The 21,412-nt window shown below is 47.1% G+C and overlaps 1 protein-coding gene across 2 annotated transcripts in view; it reads right to left on the bottom strand.

Moving 5' to 3' along the window:
• Positions 1-2,499: 2,499 nt before the first annotated feature.
• The window catches only part of tshz3b (teashirt zinc finger homeobox 3b), a 41,222-nt gene continuing 22,309 nt past the window's right edge, over positions 2,500-21,412 (bottom strand). For both annotated transcript variants that reach the window (XM_064312504.1, XM_064312503.1), the window contains one exon: positions 2,500-7,229. In XM_064312504.1, coding sequence (XP_064168574.1) covers positions 3,982-7,134 — 3,153 coding nt within the window. In that variant the 5' untranslated portion in view covers positions 7,135-7,229 and the 3' untranslated portion in view covers positions 2,500-3,981. The remainder of the gene's footprint in view (positions 7,230-21,412) is intronic.

Genomic DNA, 21,412 nt, shown 5'->3' with positions numbered 1-21,412 from the left:
AAGCCCGGCTCCCCCGGCCGGGGTAACAGGCGGGTCATCGGGACACACCTGTGATTTAGACGCATGCCAGTATTTTTCACATTAGTTTTGCGGAAAATTTACAGGTCCCCTTCAATTAGCATGTCTAATGGGACTGCTCCCAAGGTTGAGCTGCTCAGGATGTAAATTATACGGCATGTAAATAAAAAAGGGTGGGGTGAAGAAATCCTTTCAAGCTCAAAGCCACCCCCCCCCCCCCCCCTCAACGTACAACATAGGGATTGCGCCATCGGAGCCGGTGTGAATCAATTTGAGCCCATTGTGGCAGCATTACACCAATAAAGCTATCTGAAGCTCGGCGCGGCTCGGCACAAAAGGATCGGCTCTAAACGGCTTAAAGGTGCAGGCGGCGCTCGCCGTGCGTCCGGGGCTGCTGCTGACATTCGCACACCGTGGCGTTCCGGAGAAACGCTGCATCGCTGTGCGCACAAAAGCAGGTGTAAACACCGCTCTGTGCAAAATCATTTTAACTGCACCTCAGGGCCGTGCGCACGCAACACCTCGTACCTCTGCTTCCTGACCACTTGTAACGCAGATGTGACGTAGACCATTCTCTACCAGACCTTTTGAGAAACATATTCAATTAAGTGCAAAAATGGTTCCACAGTATTGAGCAGAATTTGTGGAAAGACCTTTGGTTACAGCTACAAATATATTCACAAAAACATGTATAATTGTGGTGCACAGTTTCTGCGTGATTCTGCATTTCCGTGGCTAGTAATTTTAATCAAAAGCTCTATTTGTGCTTGCCCTTTAAAAACCACATGTCAACGAATGCTCAAACTGCATTGTGGGTATTTTGACATAAAAGAAAACCATGTCCTCTTGGCAGTACTCGAGCACAAAGTATCAGTTGTTTAAGACTTGTACAGAATGTGATAAGGACAGGGAGACCGCAACTGATTGCTACACACTGTCTCCTGCATGGCTGCTTTGTGCCTTAATAAACCCTCCCAATGCCCGTCCCCTAGATGTGAAAGGGAAGGAAAATGGCTTCCTTACAGTTAAATTTCCTGAGCATTGTCTTTGTGACTAATGAGAGCTTTAAATACAGCGCTAGACTTAGGGGCTGCACCGCTGCCATTTTCAGACACAACAGCACCTTGTCAGTTTGGATGAAGTTCCACCTGCACGGAGGTTGCGGTGGCAAAGGCTGACGAGGAACATATTCAGCAACTTAACAAAGAAAACAGACCATTAAGGGGCGGGGGGAAACAAGCACTCCCTCTCTCCCTCCCTCCCACTTCGAGAGCGTCCTGATGTTGTTTCACTCCTCTCAGCCTTCCGACAATCAGCCAGACACTGTGGAGAGCCCCAAGCTATTCTGCAGATTGGAACATTTTTAAGTTGTTGATCCATGTAAAACTGAACTTCAAAGTCAGGAGTTCTTCAATGCAGAATTGTTGTCATCTTCAATAAAGCCCAAACAAGTCTTATTTTAACACGCAAAATGGATGTCAGGGCTAATTAGGGTACTATGAATAAAATCATGAAAATGAGACAGCTAATGCCAAGGTTTATGCAATTATTGTGTATATCCAGTCTAAAGGAGGGGGATTTGGGTACCTTAGATTATGTATTTTTATATTACAATTAAGGCAGGTTTGTATAGGAAATGGGAACATCATGTATGTATTTTCTATGTAATTAACATTTAAAAAAATTACAAAACAATTATGGTCGATCTGTTGCATTCATGTATAATTATCCAATCTACATTAGATGAGCCATGTGTAAGGTCAATATCACTATGTTAAAAATGTTTTTTAAAATGTGGGGCTTGGGTGAGAGATAAGTTTCACTTTGATTTTACAGGTTTGACAATTTTGGGAAAGGGTACAAAGGACCAACAACCAGTGGGCTATGGATTCAAATCCCACATGGAATGTTGCTCCCAAAACAACCCCCCACCCACCCACCCAAACACACACACACACAATTTAGTAAAAATGCATGTAGTATGTTCTCATGGGTGTCGCCAACCGTAATCTAACATGAATGCGGAGAAGCTTCTCCTGATTAGCTGATGGTGTAGGGATTAGTCTATCAAGGCTGCTGTTGTTTGGGCATGGCCACAGTATCTCACCTTTTTCCAGTCAGCGTTATGGGCCCCAAACACTTGAAGCCCACCGATACATATACGCACCATAAAGCACCACATATACGTGAGCACGATGCCAAGTTCTATTGCTGTCTATGAGCGGTGGCCCCTGCATCCCGGCCTCCTGCGCATGCGCATGCAGAGGATGCCAAAGGCCCCGGGGCAGCCTGAAGCAGCGGCCCTTCGCTCACAAATGCGCTGATTTTCCCGAGCCACGCCTCCACGGCCCTGCCACCCAGCTCAGGCTCGTCTGACGCCCGTCACCCGCATCCGCCGAACGCAATTTCGTTTCTATGTGCTCATTAGCCACGGCGCATCGCAGACAAAAAAAAAAAAACAGGGAGCCCTGACACGCGGAATTATTGCAAAAAAACATCTTTTAATGCTGCTGTAGAAAAAAGGTTATATGAAGTCATATAATGGGTGCTTCATTGTCAACAACAAAAAACAGGGCACAGAGTGCATAACAGTGTCTGTGCTGTTTACATGCCAATATTTTACACATAGATTTTCATACGCTGTCAGCTGTCAGTTACTTCTGCAAATTAACTGCCAAAAATGTAGGAGAACTGTCAATCAGTGTGCTGGTAACCATGGTTACAATTCATGTCCATAAAAGATAGCTGCAGTATAGAATTACGGGAGAGCAATTAGACAGAACAAAAAAAAGTTACCAATCTAAAAGGCATTCTACAATGTGAAATGACAACCAAGAGTGCTTATAAATAAGAGGGTACATCATGGAATGCCTCATAACCTTATAAAGTAACATCTTTTGTACAAATTTTCTTTAAATGTTCAAGAAATACAGTACAGCTTTGTACTAGAGGTTTAACCCTTTGAGCACGAGGTGGAAATAAGTTTTATGTGAAAATTTCTATTTATATCATTTGATTAAATAACATATTTATAAAACTATTGTGCAAAACAATTTAAGTAATGTCTTCATATATTGTGCACCAGTATAGTCATACTCCTCTTAAATTAAAAATATAAAAATGATGCATAATTTAGACAGGAACTGGTATATATTTTTATATATACATTTTTTACACAGACCTGAATTTATAAAGGCCCCTGAATTAATTAAAATCAAGACTGCAGTTTTGGATTCAAACATGTTATGCAACATATACACCTGTACAAGAATTGGACACTGGATTGAACATTTACGTTGTCTTTTGAGTATCATTTTTATATTTGAACATTTTGCCAATTCCCATCTACATTTCCCCTTAATATTGGATTTGGGAGCTTAATGTGGAAGTGCTTTGACGTACTCAGAGGGTTAAATGTTAGATGCTGATACCAGCACACTTAGGTCACATTAACAAAAGGAAAAAAGAAAAGTGCACCAGATTTAGTTATTAAATGCTTAACTAAATTGTCCATTAACGCATGCAGCTTAATGCATCTCAGGGATGCAAAGAAACTAAATCCAATTTACACAAATTCCAAACACATACCACTTCATTTTAAATGTTCATTTTTTTACCTTCATATTTTTTCACCAGTAACAACAGCTGATTATGCAGCGCCTCTATATTAAAGACTGTACAATTAGAAAGAAAATATCTTTAAAAAAAATGTGGGGTGGGGGAGGGGGAAAGGTTTTGGGCCAGAGCAAGTCTCCTCTGGAGATAAACCAACAACATGTGCCGAAACTAAACAGTAGTTTTATGGCATCTTTGTGCAGTTTTTTTCTTTGATTTTTTTTTTTGTTCGTTTCTTCCTTTTTGTATTTTTTAAAAACATCACTCAAAAGAAGAGAGACAGAGAGAGCAAGAGAGAGACAGACAGAGAGAGAGAGAGAGTGAGAGAGACAGTGTGTGTCCCAGATGCTACTGCTTCTCCATTTCACAAACAAAAAGAAGGTGATCCTCAGGAGACTTCCCGTGGGTCTTGCTGAGGTGAAGCTTGATGGCGTGCTTGCTCGCAAAAGTTCGGTTGCACAGCTTGCACTGGTAGGAGGCGCCGCTGATCTCCTCCTCCGGGGAAGGTGACGGGGAGGGGGCGGAGAGCAGTTTCTCAGACAGACCCTTGGCATGCCGCGCAATCTGGCTGCTGAGCTGGTCGCCGGAGAGCTTAGCCAGGTCCCTCAACCTGAAGCCCAGGTGGGATTCCAGGTGGTTGATGTACGTGGAGGGGGTCCGGATCTGCGAGGCACAGTCATTGCAGAAGAACACGGGGTGACCAGAGTCAAGATTTTTCAGGAACTTGGTCCCACCTGTCCTCCTCAGCTGATACTTGACATTGGCCAGCCAGTGGCTGATGGTGGTCATGGACAGACCGGTGAACCGGGAGATGTGCATCCTTTCTTGGGGGCTGAGGTCTGACATGATGTACTTCCCCTCGGACGTCTGCCGCAGGCTGGCAGCAAACTGCGCCTGCAGGATCAGCAGGTGCTGGGGGTTCCAGTTGGACTGGCGGCCTTTGCGCTTTTGAGCCGGGGAGATCTCCTCCGGCTCGTCCAAGGTCGCCCCCTCCACGTCGGACCTCTCCGACAGGCTGGTAGGTGTGGACGACTTTGACGTGTGACTCTCTGTCAGGTTCCTCAGCATGTCGGAAATGTCTGACAGCGCGTTCTCGCGCAGTGGAGAATTTGACATGAACGACACGACGGCGGATGTCTTTGCCGTTGTCACGGCAGATGAGGGAGAGGCAGACGACGACGTCGACGTGGATGACAGGAGAGCTGAACCCAAAGAGCAGCTTTTGTCACTCTTGCCTTTCGTCAAATCTATCGGCTGGTCATTGTTGACGTGATAGAAATAGCGGTCCAAATGCTCAGTTTTTTTGGTCTGCACGGGTGGGGCAGCGACTGCAGCCTTCTCAGCCAGGCTGTTGCTCATTTTGAACAGCATGCTCATGGGGTCCAGGGCTGGCAACGCCGGTTTGGCAGCCTTGCCCAGGTGCACATTCATGACGGACTGAAGTGCACTTAACGGGTTGACGAAGGGCTGCTCGGGCGGGTGGTCGGTGATAATGGCAGTGCTGCCACACATAGCGGAGGCAGAGAGTTTCGCAGAGTCTGTCCCGTTCTCCAGCGCCTCCTTAGCATGGCCGTCGCCGTTAGCGTCTTTGTGGCTGCCTCCGTTGCTCTCGGGGGTTTTGGCGTGTCTCTCTTTGGGGGACTCTCCTCTCATGGACTCCCCAGCTTCGCTGCTGCACGGGGAGGGCGTTGCATGCCTCAGTGGGGAGGCCTTCACCTCAGGCTCCTTCATTTTCTCCTCCACCTTAGCCACTTTCTCCGTAACCTTCTTCACAAGCTCTTCCATGGCATGGAAGTTGTTTTTGGGCAGAGGCGAGGTCTGGCTGCTGGGAGGGGAGATAAGCGGCTGGCTTTTGGTCGGGGACAGGACCTCTCCTCCTGTAAACATGTACTTCAGTGGGGAATTCTTCCCTGAGCCCAGGGAGAGCTTCATTATGTTGGGGAGCTGGTATGCTGCGTGGATGCTGGGGTAACCCCCCCAGCTGGGGGCGCCATTCTGTGCTTTGTTGATGGCTGAAGTTACAGTGTTCTCCAGGGACTTCAGGATATCAAACCCCCCTTTGGGGCTCTCCTCAAGGTCCTCCTCGGTCAAGTAGTGATATTTTGAGGAGATGTCAAATTTCTCCTCTTCTTCATCAGATGCTTTCTTGTCTTTGCAGCTAATGTCCTTTGTGCACTCCTCCTCTTTTTCCTCAATCTTGATCTCCGCACACAGCTTGGGGGAGATGCTGGCGGGTGGGGGCGCGACAGGTGGAGGAGAGAACGCGGTGGCGGCGAGCGGCACAGACTGCACTTTCTCCTCAGCCGGAGTGGTCGGCATGGGCATAGGCGGGGACTCTATGATAGGCTTCCCCTTCTTGATGGCCGAATTAGTGACCTTTATGAAGTGGCCCGTCACCATCATGTGAGCGGTCAGCTCCTGCAAAGTGTCATGGGAGCTCCCGCACTCCATGCACTTGAGGATCTGGGACTTCCGCGACTCAAACTGCCAGGCATAGCTGGCACCGTTCTGGTGCCCGTAGCGGTTGTTGGGAGTGATGTAGGGATTAGAGACCTTCTGGAGGATGTCATTGGGGTCTGTCAGTGAGGGTTTGGGGGTCCCCGCTGAAGAGTCTGGGGAGCTCGGAAGGTCTAGCTCAATGGGGGCCCTCTTTCGCGCGGACGAAATTATTTTGGCGGCCACAGGTGTCACAGGCTCCTTCAGAGGCACTTTCTGGTAGTGTTTGGTCTTGATCATGTGTACGCTGAGGTCCTGTAAAGACTCAAAGGAGTGGCCGCAGTACATGCACTTGAGCACTTTCTGAGCGTCCTCCTTGCCCTCCATCTCCAAGAGGGAGCGCTTGCGCGGTTTCGACCAGCGCTTGGTGCCGTTGCTGTCTGTCTCGTGGTTATCGTCGCGGTAGTGCCCGGTCTCGTTCATGTGCACCGTCAGCTCCACTAGGGTGTCATAGGCGGCGCTGCAGTCCTTACAGCGGAACTTGCTGGCCCCGCTGAAGATGGAGCCGTACAGTTTGGTGCTCTGGCGGTACAGCTGGACGGTGCTGAAGAGGCTGGGCTCGGGGTGGAGCCGGCTCTGGGAGACCTGCTGCAGGGTCTTGGCCACGGCGGACTGGTGCCAGTCGTAGCTGCCGCTGCCGCAGCTGCTGCTGCTACTGCTGCTGCTGCTGCTGCTGCTGCGCTGCGGCTTCTCGGCGGCCGGCTGCGTGAGGTTCAGGCTGAGGGACGACCAGTACGAGTTGGTCAGGAAGCTGGTGTAGATGGCCTTCATCTGCTCCAAGCTGTCGGGCCCCACGGGGGCGTCCTCGCAGGCGACGGCCGTGGTCAGGGGCTCTTTGGCCATCTCCTCCTCGTTTTTGATGGAGGCGCTCTCGAAGTCGGACATGCGGTCGCTGGACTCGCTCAGGTGCGACTCGCTGTCCATTTCGTGGCTGGAGAACTCGGCCGTGGGGGAGCCCTGGTAGCCCTGGCCATCTTTGATCAGGAAGTCCTTCTCGGAGCACATGTACTTGACCGGGGGTTCCTCCTCCACTGCCGAGTCCTCTGCTTCCACATCCTCGTCCAACAGGGCAGCCTCCCGCAGCTCATCAGGAACGTAGGCTGAAAACAAAAGGACAGAGAATCGGTGAAACACTCTCAGCTACCATGCTGTACTCAAGACCACCACAAGGGACCCTGATAGAAATATCTACCATCAGTGTCCAAATTCTGAAAAGGACCAACTCCAAAATTCTAAGACACAAACATTCACACTCAAATTGTTCCATATCATCTGCTGGTCCCCTTTAACAGCTCACCCTCCTCCATGTTATTTGCCAAGTGAAATAAAGTTTCGTTCCTGCCTTGCTTCTTTATTGCAGGCAGAAATCCTCTCTCTTCAAACATAATCTGCCACCTTATTCTTCTCAAGGGGCAACAGCTTGAAATTAAAACTAAATTTGAAATTAATGAAGCACATTCTGGAGGTGGCATTCATTTCTAAAGTAATAAATTACTTGTATCAACCTCCGAGACAGCAGTTCCTGTCTGTCAATTAATATGTCTTACACTTCTTCTGCCTCTAATGCATTTCCTAACAGACACATTCACCATTTAAATTAAGCATGCATTTTCGCTCATTACCAAGCCGCGGCTCCTCTTTTGGCAAATCAAATGAACATATACAAATTTCGACCGCCAATCTACGCAAATGACACGCAGTTATATACATAATAAGAGATTCAAAAAATTTGGACAACTTATTTGATTTCCCTCAATTTATGCAAAATGAATTGCAGAAGGAATCGGTGGCAGGAGGTGATTATTTGCTGTTTAGGGAATAGCCTTCAAATTGACATCTGACCCAGGTTATCACTTCAGGAAAATGAAAAGATGGTATGAGGCAAGGGAAATGCACTACACCTAAGGACTAAAAATGTTTTCATTAGTTTCCTGTTTAATTAAAAATTAAATCACCAGGATGTTAACTGTAAATTTCAGCTTCTAGCATGAATCATTGGTAAAGGTTAAGCTAACAAAGAAATAAAAGCAGAAAAAACAAAACAAATGTGATAATAGTTGTGCTAATATCTTGGAATATTTAGCATAATTATAAATCACTGGTTGGCTTGATTTAAAATGTTTAACAGAGCTTTTAGGCACTCATGCTTTATGATTAGTAACAGTAAAAATTTATTGTCTCCTTCCTCCAATGTCAAGTCCTATTTTGTGTAAAAAATATGCTCAAGCAATCATTTTAACATTTCACAAATACCCTATGATAAGGAAGACTTATTAATTATGAAAATAAATTTGGCGTGAGCAATAAGTCCTGTGAACAATAAACAATTTGACTGTAAAGATAAAACACCATTGTCCATTTGTGTTCTTCTTCTTGCCTGTTCTTTTAACTACAACTTCTACAACAACTTTACTTTTTTCAAAAAATACATATATTTTCCCTTGCCAATTACACTCCTAGAAACACTTATTCATCAAAGAAAATAAAGAAAATATGTTTGCTTAAGAAAATATTCCTATGCCATAATATTATGTTCATAACCTAATTTCTTTGCATCACAGAATGAAAGGATAATACTAATCTCTTAGGACCCCGGGCACAACTATGTTCTCACCACCATTCAACTCAACCTTGTGAGTGCCACCTAAACTCTGAACCCGTTTTGGAGATATTCTTTTCTGCCATCAACTGAAAATTTCAAATCCCACTGAACCCGCCTCTTTACGACCTTCTCCATCCGCATCCAACCTGCCGTTTCTGAAGACCACACCAGCAATGAAGCTAAAAACGACACTGTCATCACGGGGTTACTCATTTGCTGCAGTTGGCAGGGATGTGGACAGAGACGCAGACGTATAAAAACACAGAAGCTAAAGCAGCGCTGCAATAAAACGCGTGCCTTCGGGCACTTCTCTCCCAGTCCTGTCTGTACATCTTCCCCGCTGTTTAATCTGAGGCTCAAGCTGAAACCATCCTGATTTGATGTGTTCGCTTACAAATATTTGTCACACGGGAAAATGTATTTCTGACGAGGAGAAAGCAAAATAAACAGCTATTTTCAGCACAAATGCATAATGTTTTTTTTTTAAAAAGCTGAAAGTAGTATGAAATTATGAAATGGTTGCATGAAAAAGCTTTTTCTTTCTTTTTTTTGGAAACCCGGTTTTCAAAAGTACTATCCCTGTAAACTGATATGACGTTGTTTATGGGAGATTTTGCATTTCTATTACAAATTATGATTCTCTTACAAAGCAAGAGTTTCAAGAAAATGTTCCATCGTTTTTCCATGTTCTTTCCCCAAATGACAGCACACTTGCCACTGTCTCACACACTGATTTGTTATGGCTACTGATGTACAAAATGTTGTCCACTATGTCATGAAACTGAGAGAAATTAAAATGTTCTACAATGATGGAAATTAATGCTTTACTATTATTATTCACAACAACCACAGAAAAGAAATTCAGAACAGAAGAGAGAGGAAGAACCTTCTCCCAGAAACTGGGCCTTCCTTTTTGTTGTTTAGACTATTTGGAGATTTAGCCTAATCATGCTGCCCATTATCATGCCTATCTCCAGAGGCTGCTCTGATCACATGGGTGTCTCAGTGCGCGCGCACACACACTCACACACACAGATACATGCACACACACGCGAGCGCTTGCGCACACTGTCTGCCATCTGCTCCAAATCAAGCAGAACGACAGCTGTTTAAGAGAACAATGGTCTCGCCAAGGAAGCGGCAGAACTTGACCATGCACACACCGAGGCCAACTTTGGGTGCTAACACCCCCAAAACACAATCCCCGCATAAACATAAACATAACTACACACACTAAAAAAAGGTCTACTGGATTTTATCAATGCAACCACTATTAGTGTCATCAACCGCTTCAAAATACAAGCACAACTTAGCCAGGTGGTAAAAACAGAAGGAAGGGGTTTGTACATTCAGCATATCTTCAAAAGTGAATCTAATGTAATGTACTGCCTTGGCTAGGGTGAGTGTAAAACGTGACCTCGGTGATTCTGAAATGACTGTGGCACATTTGGGGTCCTTTCCCCTCTCCCAATGTGTGAATAGATCTCCTGGAGACCGACCTTGCCCTGAACTTGAAGAGACATGGCACCTCCTGCCATGGGTACGTTTGTATGAATTCGGTTCGGGGCTCAGACAGACAAACCTCCCAATCTGGCCTTCAGCCCTCAGGCTGCAGCCTGCTGCTGGGACTGAAAAAACAGTCACATGGTCAGGGAAGAAGACATGAGAGAAGGAGGGAGAGGGGGGAAAGGGAGAGAGACAGAGAGAGAGAGAGAGGAAGCGAGAGGGGGGAGAAAGGGGGATAAAGGGACAGAGAGAGGGACGGGGAGAGATAGAGAGAGAGAGAGAGAGAGGGAGGGAGGGAGGGGAGAAAGAGAGAGGGGGAAGAAAGTATGTTTGGAGAGACCCCAGAATGCTGGAAATGTGGGGACGCTCATGCAAGGTGGTGCTGCTGGAAGCGGGCCAGGCCACCCTGCCCAAAGCTGACCATAGACATGATGTTCTTGCTGGGAACAATATTGAGTTTTCAAACCCGCTTTTCTACAGACTCTGGTCAAGCCACGCAGGTGTGCAGTTAATTAGAAAGGCTGGTGTATGAAAAAAAGAAAATGAAAAAGGGAAATGAGAATAACCCCCTAATGTAACAGACATCTGAGAGTGCAGATCATTTGATATTAATATGTTCTGGAGAGCACACGCAAAACAGAGCTTCTAAAACTTACTGTATAAACAAACACTTCTCTTTGACTGATACTTTAATTGGCTAACAGCTACTACACACAAAACCAGTGTTTGAAGAATTTCAAAAATTCAATAATGAAAAAAAGAATATTTAGGAGTACAAACATACCCTTTTTTATGGACCATTTCTCCTCCCCCAATCTCATATAAATTTTGACAGACAGTTGAAGTCTTTATCAGCCGATGAAAAACATTTGTGTTTAGTCTTTCTCCATCAGATTTGAAAAATAATAATTTAAAAATGTGATGCAGTATAAATGATGCACCACTAATATATTAGTAGTAAGAATAATCCTTTTAAGGTATTGTGAGAATGCAAGAATTTGCTAGAATCAAGAGTCTAATTCTGTAGCACGAGCATATTTGTTTAAAATGGAACATAAACCACAAATTGTACTGTAGCACGAGGATCTGTTCTGCTTTAATAACTTGAGTTTTATTCAGATATCAGGCTCAATATTCATGTGCTTAAATAAGAGGACAAATGCTTGGATACCTGAAAGATCCAAAACTTCACCAGGGATTTGGTGACGAAAGCTTATGCTTTGTGTGTAACGCGCTTATTAAAAACTATAACAGATGTACTTTTAGCACAAAGACAATGCAATCATGGAGAGAAGAAGCCTAAATCAAAAGGGATGTTTGAAATGTTTTTTCCTGCTTCCGATTCCTGCAAAGCTGTCTACTGAAACTTCAGTCCAACATACAACGATCGATCTGCTAAAAGATCTCACCTTAACCCAACAGTGTAACAGAACTTGTCTGCTTTTCTTAAGCCGTTTAACATACACAATTTATATTCTATATAAGTTAATATGGTTAGTCTGACACATACCCGTAGTAAATAGGCTACTAATAACTGTTAGTTACACAGTGCACTTTAAAAACATGTTCAACATGAAAATTTTCTACTTGAGCCCTGTACTTAAAATCGGAAGCTTACTCTGACAAGCCCTGTGGAAAGCTATGAAAACATAACTGCTACATTAAGTCTGAAGCCTCCTTCTCATGTTAGCATAATAAGTGTCTGTGGTTTTTTTGTGCAATTCACATTTTCTCACGGTCTCGTCTAGAGAATGGCATTTTAGCCTAAAGCCCTGGTAGACTGGTATACAGCACAGTACCACTTAACAAAACTCTACCTAAGGCTCATGCAGATTGGTAGAAAAAAAAGTGATGGACAGCCCAGACAAAACCATGCCATACGTTCTAATGCATCTGTCCTGTATAAATATATTATTGCCTGACAAAAAAATCATAGCAACAAGGACCTGGATATTAGCATGAGAATCAGTGTGTTTAGTTTAAGCACTCTTCTCACACCATCCTAAAACAAACTTTCTCATAATGATAATGAGATGACCTTTAAAAGATAGTCTGTCTAGTTTTTGCACATATGACAGAGCGCTGAATTTGGAGAAGACACAGGTGTCCCAATCTTCTGCCTTCTCTAGCATTTGGGTGTCTGACAAATGGAAAAAAGGGGGGGTTGGACATAATTAAACCCGCTATATATAGCATCAAACCACCCATTTATAATTTAGGATATCACTCACTAATATGCAAGTGACTGCAATGTGTTATCATTAGAGAGAAAATGGTTTGTAGCCTTAAGCTGACAATCTCACGGAAAGTCTGAAGAATGTAAAATACCACCTCGCCCATTCCTCCTTCCCAACAAAGTCCCGTCCCCATCTCTCCTCCCTTTAACTCACCACTATCATGACCCGCGTTAATGAAGTTAATTGAATTTAAGATCAATAATGCTTAATTATTGCAATTTGACATGCACAGACGAATTGGTGGGGAGGCCGGGAATGTGTGTGTGAATGTGTGGCGGGCCCGTGGGGGGCGAGCGCATTACTGGCGGGAGAGAGGGATTGTCCAGGCCTCGCATCGATCCCCGCGCGGAGCCATCGACCCGCGCGTCTGATGAATGGGGCCCACTCTCTGAGGCTACAAGTAAACGTTCCATAAGACTACTCTAACCCTTGTCACTGACCATATCTGCTCAGGCAGGGACCATGAAAACGTATTGAGATGGATTAGAATAACCATTGCGGCAGAGAGAACGAGAATCGGGGGGGGGGAGGGGGGTGACAACCTCTGCTGATGGGGTTCGATGGGGCAGGGGTGGAAGGGGTTCAGATGTTATTGCATATTTAAAAGGGACACATCCACAATTAGCAAGTACAAACTTTCCTCAGATTGCTCAAATTCTCCAGGCCTGTCAAGCATGCAGCCTCACAAGTGTATTCATTGCTAAACTCTTTACATAAATATATATATATTTTTTACAAATAGATGTTATTTATATTGGACAGTTGAAAGACGTTAATGATCTTCAAGAAGCTTTAGTTTGGGCAGTTGAAACACACATGGCCGTTTCAATAATTGCATTAGTAAAGTAGCCTTGTAGGTGCTACACCACATAGAGAAAAAAAAATAATAATAATAATTATATATATATATATATATATATATATATATATATATATATATATATATATATATATATAGTGCATATTTTTACAACATGAAATTCAATATTGCATTTATTCAGTAATTGAAATTCAGTTATTTTTATAACAAAAAGTATGTTTAGCGTATCTCATTGATTCACAGCCACATTCTATTTCGTCACTCTCAAGGTTCGAATGTCCACTCGTCCGCATCGGGGTGGGCGAGTCTAATCTTCTGTAGTATAACCTCCCACTCCCGTTCCCACACCTCCCAAAAAAAAAAAAAACAGGAATCCATTAAAATCACAAACGTTGAGGAAAAAGAAAAAACCGAAGCAATGTACGCAGGTACGTCACGATAGCTGACCATTTATGAAATTTGTAATGACAAAGTGAGCGTCGGCGGATTAAGAAATATAACAGGTTTTGAAATGCTGACAATAACGCAGCGGCGGCGGAGTGCCGTCGAACTGTAAGATTATGCATAAACACTATTGAGCACGGCGCTAATCACCTCCTTATGCCATTCACTTGAAGGGTGTCTGACAGCGTATTTACATTGCGCGCCGTCGACTGGAGGTGTCGGCCGCGTTGCGAGGATACTTCTCCCTCTCCATTACGCCCTGTGGATACAGGGAGCCTTCAGAAACCCTCAAAGTTGAACAAAGATGAGCTCCCCTTGCGTACGCGTCTCGCAGGCTGGGGGGGAAGGGGGTGAAGGCTACGTTTCCTTCGCGGAAAAAAAGAATTAAACGAACCTTAAGTTTCTGTTTGCTTAAAGGCCTCTGTCGCTAACCGTACGTCCCTGCGAAAACAACACGCATGAGCTACGAAGTGCACGATACAGAATCGGCTTCACCGCTTGTATTATAATTGGACACCACCTAATATTTTCCCCCATAATTGTGAAAAGCATAACTATGCTTACCTACAGCATGGACGTGCTACGTAAGGCTTAATATACTAAATTCGCAATAGCGAAATCCAAATCGCAGTGGTACCATATTAATATTAATTTCAATACAACGCTGAGAACACCAAAATCAACATTTACATTTTTGCCGTTCGCTCTCAAGCAGTGGACACTTCCAGAGAAGACGTCCATCTTAGTCTGACGCGGTGATTCAGAACGATGCTTTTAATAATTACAGCAGAGGCAACAAACTAATGGGAGAACTGCGCCTCAGAATAAACAGTCTCAACATAGATCTGAACTGACTGCGCATACTAAGAAGGGCGGCTATCAAATCCCGCACAGATTCTTCGGGGGCAGCCAAACGGTTGAATATCATTTTTTTTGCTCGCAGGCACTAGAACGGATCGTAAGAGCGAGGAGAAACGGGGGGGGGGGGGGGGGGGCAGGGGGGTTTTGGGCAGAGCGGGACAGCTTTGCCGGGGGAACGCGGCAATTACGAGGGTAGAGAGTCACCTCCGGGGCAGCCCGCTCCTCTTCAACAATAGTCTTCACCCAGCACACCCAGGCCCTGCCGGCGAGCCCCTCCATACCAAAGGGAGTTCAGAGAGCAGGAGCGTTCGCACCTGACCACCACGGTGCGCGTGTTCACTCACAACGACGCGACTGCAACAACCCAGCTACACTGTACACGACAGGCTACCAAAAAATCAATACACAAAAATAAAATAAATGACAAAATAAATTTTAAAAAAAGCTTAAGTGTCAGATTAGAGGCCATCCATTTGCTGTGCCGGGTTAACGTACCAAAACATTTCCCCTGGGTCCCGTCAAACACAGCAGCCTTTTCCCCAATAACTTCTAGTTTAAGCTATAAGGAGACATGTTATGGATAAGAGTAAGGTCAAGCTGTGCTCTGTGTTACTTTTAACTACAATCCATTAATGTAAACAGAGGGTTTGTGTTGGTAACACCCAAGAAAAGCATTCACACATGTACATACAAATGCAAAAACTCCAAACTGCTTCTCATACAAACGATGCTTCGTTTGACTTTCAGCTACTTAATCCCCAGTGCAATGACTTATTGGCTCGCTCTTGCAGGAACAATACTCTTTATTATTTAGAAATTAAAAGCTGTGTAAAAATTGCATTCAGAGCAGATGAATTTTTCAGGCGATATTGTCGTCTGTGAGCGAGAAGCTGTGCGTGGCACAGAAGACGGCCATAACTGTCACCCCAGTGTGACTGGTCTCACACAGACCGGCGATAATGAAAGCAGACTGGCTTTTTCAATAAGATGGAAAACAATCAACAATATTATCAACCATATTAGCTGCAGTCCAGTGACTACACTGCAGTGACTAAAGACAAATTGCGGTATATCACCCCTGTGTGTGTGTGTGTGTGTGTGTGTGTGTGTGTGCGTGCGCACATGCAAATTCTTTTGTTTGTGTGGAATTATCCGCTTGTTTGTGTGCGCACATATGTTTAAGGGCATTAGTGCACTTATTACGTGAATGTGTTCCTCTATGTGAAATGTGTGCACGCCTGCACTTGTATGTTTGTGAATGCATGTATACGCGTGCACACACTTTAAAACCGCACATGACCTGCCCTGCCTCCATAGACTAAACACTCCAGACTATTAAGCATTGGGGTTCAACATTATTTCACAGCTCACTCTCATTTTCTGATCAGTCAGCAACGGTCTCACACATAAAACTGGGGGGGGGGGGGGCGTATTTCATATTAAGGGGATTTTTCCATCAGGCATACATATTTGTGTTGTGATGCTTTAAAGGAGACTTGACTTCAATAACCATCTGTGCTCTAAAACTGCGGCTCCAAGTAAGTGAGATTGCTGGCAAGTGATAGCAGGACGCCCTGAATTCCTTAAAGCCAGCGTTTGTCACTGTCATTTTCTATCACGTCAAGACGCAGCACCTGTGTCCTTTTCTCTCAATTTTAATGGCTAGGATATAACCACAGAACTGAACACGGTGTGTTATTTAGCCACACAACTGAACACGGTGTGTTATTTAGCCACTAAACTGAACACAGTGTGTTATTTAACCTATGAAATTAGCGTGTCCTCACCAGGGATTTAGAACCGCACTGTCCAAACAGTGAAACCTTAGCACGTATGCTCCTTGTCCAGATGGACACAAACACACACACAAAGATCAGATTTGTTTGCAGGAAAATGCAAAAAAAAAAAAATCCATAAACATAAATCCAAAATATCTAGGCACGGTATTGCACCAGGAAGCCACCGTCATCACTCTCTGGTAAAAAAGTGCTCCTTTATATTTAGACCTCAGTGAGAGCGTAGCGCGCACGCCTGTGCGAGAGGGGAGAGGGACGCGGGAGAGAGAGAGAGAGGGCTGATATTTTCTGCATCTCTGTTTGTGCCGAGCCTCCCGCGGCGCGAGGCTAACTCCTTGACATTTAACATTCATTCCGGGCCGTGGTAATGAGGGGGTTGATTCCTGCTTTTGCAGATTCAGTCATTTAATAACTGTGATCAGTTGCATAAATTTACAATCCGACCATCTTTCCACCCCTGCAGGAAGGGGAAAGAAAAGAAAGGAAAAAGAAAGAAGCAAAACTCATCTGTTAACAGATTGTGCCAGCAGGACTCGTTGGATGAAAGCATTTCCTGGTTTTACATGTAAAAATATGGATTAACTGGCAGGCCTCTGTTTTTTTACGAGCATGGGGGGGGGGTCTGGATCAGACGTTGAGTAGAGCATGTACTATAAGTAAGACTTAACCTCTTAGTCCACACGGACAGAGACCAGCTTTTTAATAGCATGCTGGTAAAGCTCTCCACGCTTGCCACAAAATCACAATGATTTTTCTCTGGTTTCTATTTCCAATATCTATTTCCAAAGTAATTTCTCTGTTTTGTCTTGAGTCAACTAATCAACAATTCCTGAAAAGGCATATTGTTAAATATGTTGTTTGAGGCTGGGACTGTAGTTTGAGTGCTTATTTCAGGCTTTTACATGTAGAGACACACACACACACACATACACACCAATACGCATGCAGGCATGCATGTCATGTACGCATGCATGCGCACACACAGTTTTCGGAGCGTTGTAGCGCCCCTCAATAACCGATTATTAAGATAATTAAGCAATTAAACAGGACCCACAACCTCCCCCCCCCCTTTCTCTGTCCCACCACAACACGGGCCAGATCTCTTCCCAAAAGGCTGTTTATCTCCCCACAGGTCTCCAGCCCACTACCGCTGCACCGCCCAAACGAAGTCACTTCAATCTCTACTTCAGCGTGTATGAAGGGAGCGGTTCTGCTGGAGCTCCATGCTGTGTGAGGGCCTGTACACGCTGACAGGGCTGGAGCAGTGTGTGCCGTTGCCTTTGTTTCCAGCAGGTGTTTCCTGTCCATGTAAACCCGCCGATAGGCAGGAGTTCAGCGCGTTTACGATCAGGAGCAGCGGCGTCTCTGACCACGCGAGCCGAGCCGAGCCGAGCCCAGCCCAGCCCAGCCCAGCCCAGCCCAGCCCAGCCCAGCCCAGCCCAGGGGCCCGTCTGCTTACCGCCGCGTCTGGGGGTGCGTCCGGGGCGGCGGTGACGCCACACACCGGCGCGGTCGCGGTGGAAGGGAGAGGGAAAAGGAGGCAGGGCGAGGGCGGGGGGGGAGGGGGGGAGGGACGTGCATAAGCGCACTGTCACTTCACATCCCCCCGCCGACGGCTCACCCAGACGGGTGACGGGACGAGGGGGGCCCACGCCCCACCCTCCCGCTGAGCCGGGGCCCCCACCCTCTGCCTGACGAATCGGAAGGGACCGGGGCCCCCCTCTGCCTGACACCGGGCCTCACGCTCACCGCGGCCCATCCCCCGCGCTCCGGTCCTGACACCGCGTCCGCCTCGCTGCCGCCGCCAGCCCGCCGCGGCTAAGCGGCGCTAACCTCCCTGTGAAAGCCACACCGTCCCTCTGTGCATCCCCCTCTACGTTCTTTCTTTCCCTTCTTCTGCCCGCCTCTCCGGCCGCGCTCCGAGCCCAAACCGGCTCGTGGGCCCGTCCGCCGCCTCGCCGGAATTTCTCACGGCCTTTTGGCGGGACGGAGTGCGCGGGACGGCGCGTACTGAAGGGCGGACCGCGGGGCCCGAGGGGGAGCGCGTTTTTTACGAGCGCAGGCTAACGCCGCCGCCCGGCCCCAGAGGCGCTCGGAACTCTTCCGCCGCGTCCTCCGCGAAAGTGACAGGCCGGTAGGGAGGGGATTAAATCAGCGCCGCGCGGGTCAGGATGTAGCCTCCCCGCCGCGGGACTCACCACGGAGCCGGGCCGCCCGGCAGGAAGCGCGGGCTCGCCACAGACACGCCACAGACACGCCCCCCCGAAAACCACCGCCGCTGTGCTGCGGTTACGCCAGAAAACACCGGCTCCCCAGCTCCCACCGCAGACACAGGAGCGCTATAAACACACCGCTGCGCTCAGAGGGCACAAGCCCATTGGTGGACCGAGAGCCAAACAGTGGCTCCGGTCAGCGCCGCCATCTCTAGCGTTGTTTTTGGTGTGGACGCGGTTCTGATGTCACAGTGGCGTCGGACCTCGCGAGAACCCGGGGCAGGGACTCAAACCTGCCATAGAGCGGTTCACTGCAGAGCCGCTCCTTCCTGCTCCCTGCGATGGGCCTGCGGACGGCTGGAGGCTGTCGGTGCTGCACTCAGCCCCAGCTCCCCGGCGGGTCAGTGATACCGGCCACACTGACTTAAACCCGGCCTATCATACTCACTCTGTGGCCATCCTGCTCCGGCACGTCACAGAGAGACACACACACCCAGTCACACACACCCAAAAACCCCTTTCATTCACACAGCCGTATCAGATACAGTCCCGGAAATCTTGCGCAACAGACGCACACCAAAAGGGTTGTTTGTGGAACTGCAGAACGCTTATTCTTGTAATGGATCGTATGGGACAAATTGAAAACACAAATGCTTTGCCTTTACCTAGAAATCATCTCCAACGTAAGAATCTGTTTTCGCAAGTTATTTCTGGCTACAGCAACATTAGTGCGGACTGAAGGGAACCTGGACTCAAACCTGCGTACACAAACACGTGTGCTATGTGCTACTGTAACCAGCGCTGTGTGCTACGGGCAATTATCCCCCTATACCCCTCACCATGAGAGTGCACTGCCTGTAATGGTGCATGCCAGTGTGTGTGCAAGTGTGTGTATGCGTGCGTGTGTGTATGTGTCTGTGTTTGTATGTGCGTGTATGTGTGCGTGCGTGTGTGTATGTGTCTGCGTGTGTGTACGTGTATGTGTGCGTGCGTGTGTGTATGTGTCTGCGTGTGTTTTACGTGTGCGTGTGTGTGTGTGTTGTATGTGTGACGTGTGTTGTGTGTGTGGTGATGTGTGTGGTGTGTGTTGGTACGTGTGGTGGTGTGTGTGTGTGTGTGTGTGGTGTGTAGTGAGTGTGTGTGTGGTGTGATGTGTTGGTAACTTTTGGGGTGTGTGTGTGTGTGTGTGTGGTGTGTGTGTGTGAGTGTGTGTGTGAGTGTGTGTGTGTGTGTGTGTGTGCATTTTGCCTGTGTGAGTGTGTGTCTGTGTGTGAGTGTGCATGCATGTGTTGGTACTTTTTGTGTGTGTGTGCTAGTGCTTATGTGCGTGTGTGTATGTGAGTGTGTGTGTGCGTGTGTATGTGAGTGTACTTGTGTGTGTGTGTGTGTGAGTGTGTGTGTGTGCGTGTGTGTGTGTTGTGTGTGTGTGGTGTGTGTGTGTGTGTATGTGAGTGTACTTGTGTGTGTGTGTGTGTGTGTGTGTGTGTGTGCGTGTGTGTGTGTGTGTGTGTGAGTGTGTGTGTGTATGTGAGTGTACTTGTGTGTGAGTGTGTGTGGTGGTGTGGTGTCTGTGTGTGTGTGTGTGTGTGTGTGTGTGTGTGTGTGTGTGGAGTGTGTGTGTGGGTGTGTGAGTGTGGTGGTGTGAGTGTGTGTGTGTGTGTGCGTGTGTGTAGATATGTGTGTGTGTTTGTGTCTGTCTGTGTATGTGTGTGTGTGTGGGCGTGTGTGTGTGAGTGTGTGTGTGTGTGTGTGTGTGTGAGTGTGTGGTGTGTGTGTGTGTGGTGATGTGTGTAGTGTGTGTGGTGTGTGTGTGTGTGTGTGTGTGTGTGTGTGTGTGTGTGTGTGTGTGTGAGTGTGTGTGTGTGTGTGTGTGTGTGTGTGTGTGTGTGTGGAGTGTGTGTGTGTGTGTGTGTTGAGTGTGTGTGAGTGTGTGTGTGTGTGTGTGTGTGTGTGTGCGTGAGTGTGTGTGTGGTGTGTGTGTGTGTATGTGAGTGTACTTGTGTGTGTGTGTGTGTGTGAGTGTGTGCGCGCACGCTGGGGAGGGCGTGCTGCTTGCCCGTCACTTTCAGCGCCGTCTCAAAGGCAGACACAATATGCGATTATCAGGCCGGGACGATGATCTCAAGCAAATGATCCGCCAGCCCCTTTGTTATTGAGATGCAGTGCACTCAGAACAGGCACATTCCTAAACTGCAGGGGCAACGGGAGGTCACTCTCATTGTTCCCAAGAGGACCGGATTGTGTGTGTGTGTGTGTGTGCGTTTGGGGGGTGATCGTTGACCAGGAGACGGGGGTGCACGGCGAGTCAAAGTGAGGGGGGGGGGGGGTTAAGAAATCGCACCCCGTCCTCCTAGAGGTGCCGGGCTAGGCTCAGCCACGCAGATCAAACATAAGAAGGCTCCCTCCTCCTCACTCTCTCTCTCCCTTCCTCTCTCCCTGCAGAATCATGGGAGGCTGTCAGTCCCCCATTAGAGGGGAGCTGGGTAATGGAAAGGAGCAGATCTGTCCTGCTGGGAGCTCAGCTGCAGGCAGCGCGCTGGGACCCCCGGCCCAAACTGCGGGTCAGTCGCGCGCGTACGTGCCGCCTTAACACAAATGTTACCGGCCAAATAATAGCCATTTTCCACCATAATACACAATTTTAAGAGCGGGCGCTCGTCTGATTTAGGCGCTCGGCGGACGTGTCAGGCGGAATGCTCGGCGGAGGGGAGGCCCTAATGGGTAACTGGCAGGCGCTGGCAGCCTTATTTCTGCTCTAGATTTGGTTTGTCGTTGGGTATCCATTACCTGCCATTCTTCTCTGA

This window comes from Anguilla rostrata, chromosome 16 (genome assembly GCF_018555375.3).
Source record: "Anguilla rostrata isolate EN2019 chromosome 16, ASM1855537v3, whole genome shotgun sequence".
In the NCBI taxonomy this organism is placed as follows: Eukaryota; Metazoa; Chordata; class Actinopteri; order Anguilliformes; family Anguillidae; genus Anguilla; species Anguilla rostrata.
This window is presented reverse-complemented; position numbering and strand designations above follow the sequence as displayed.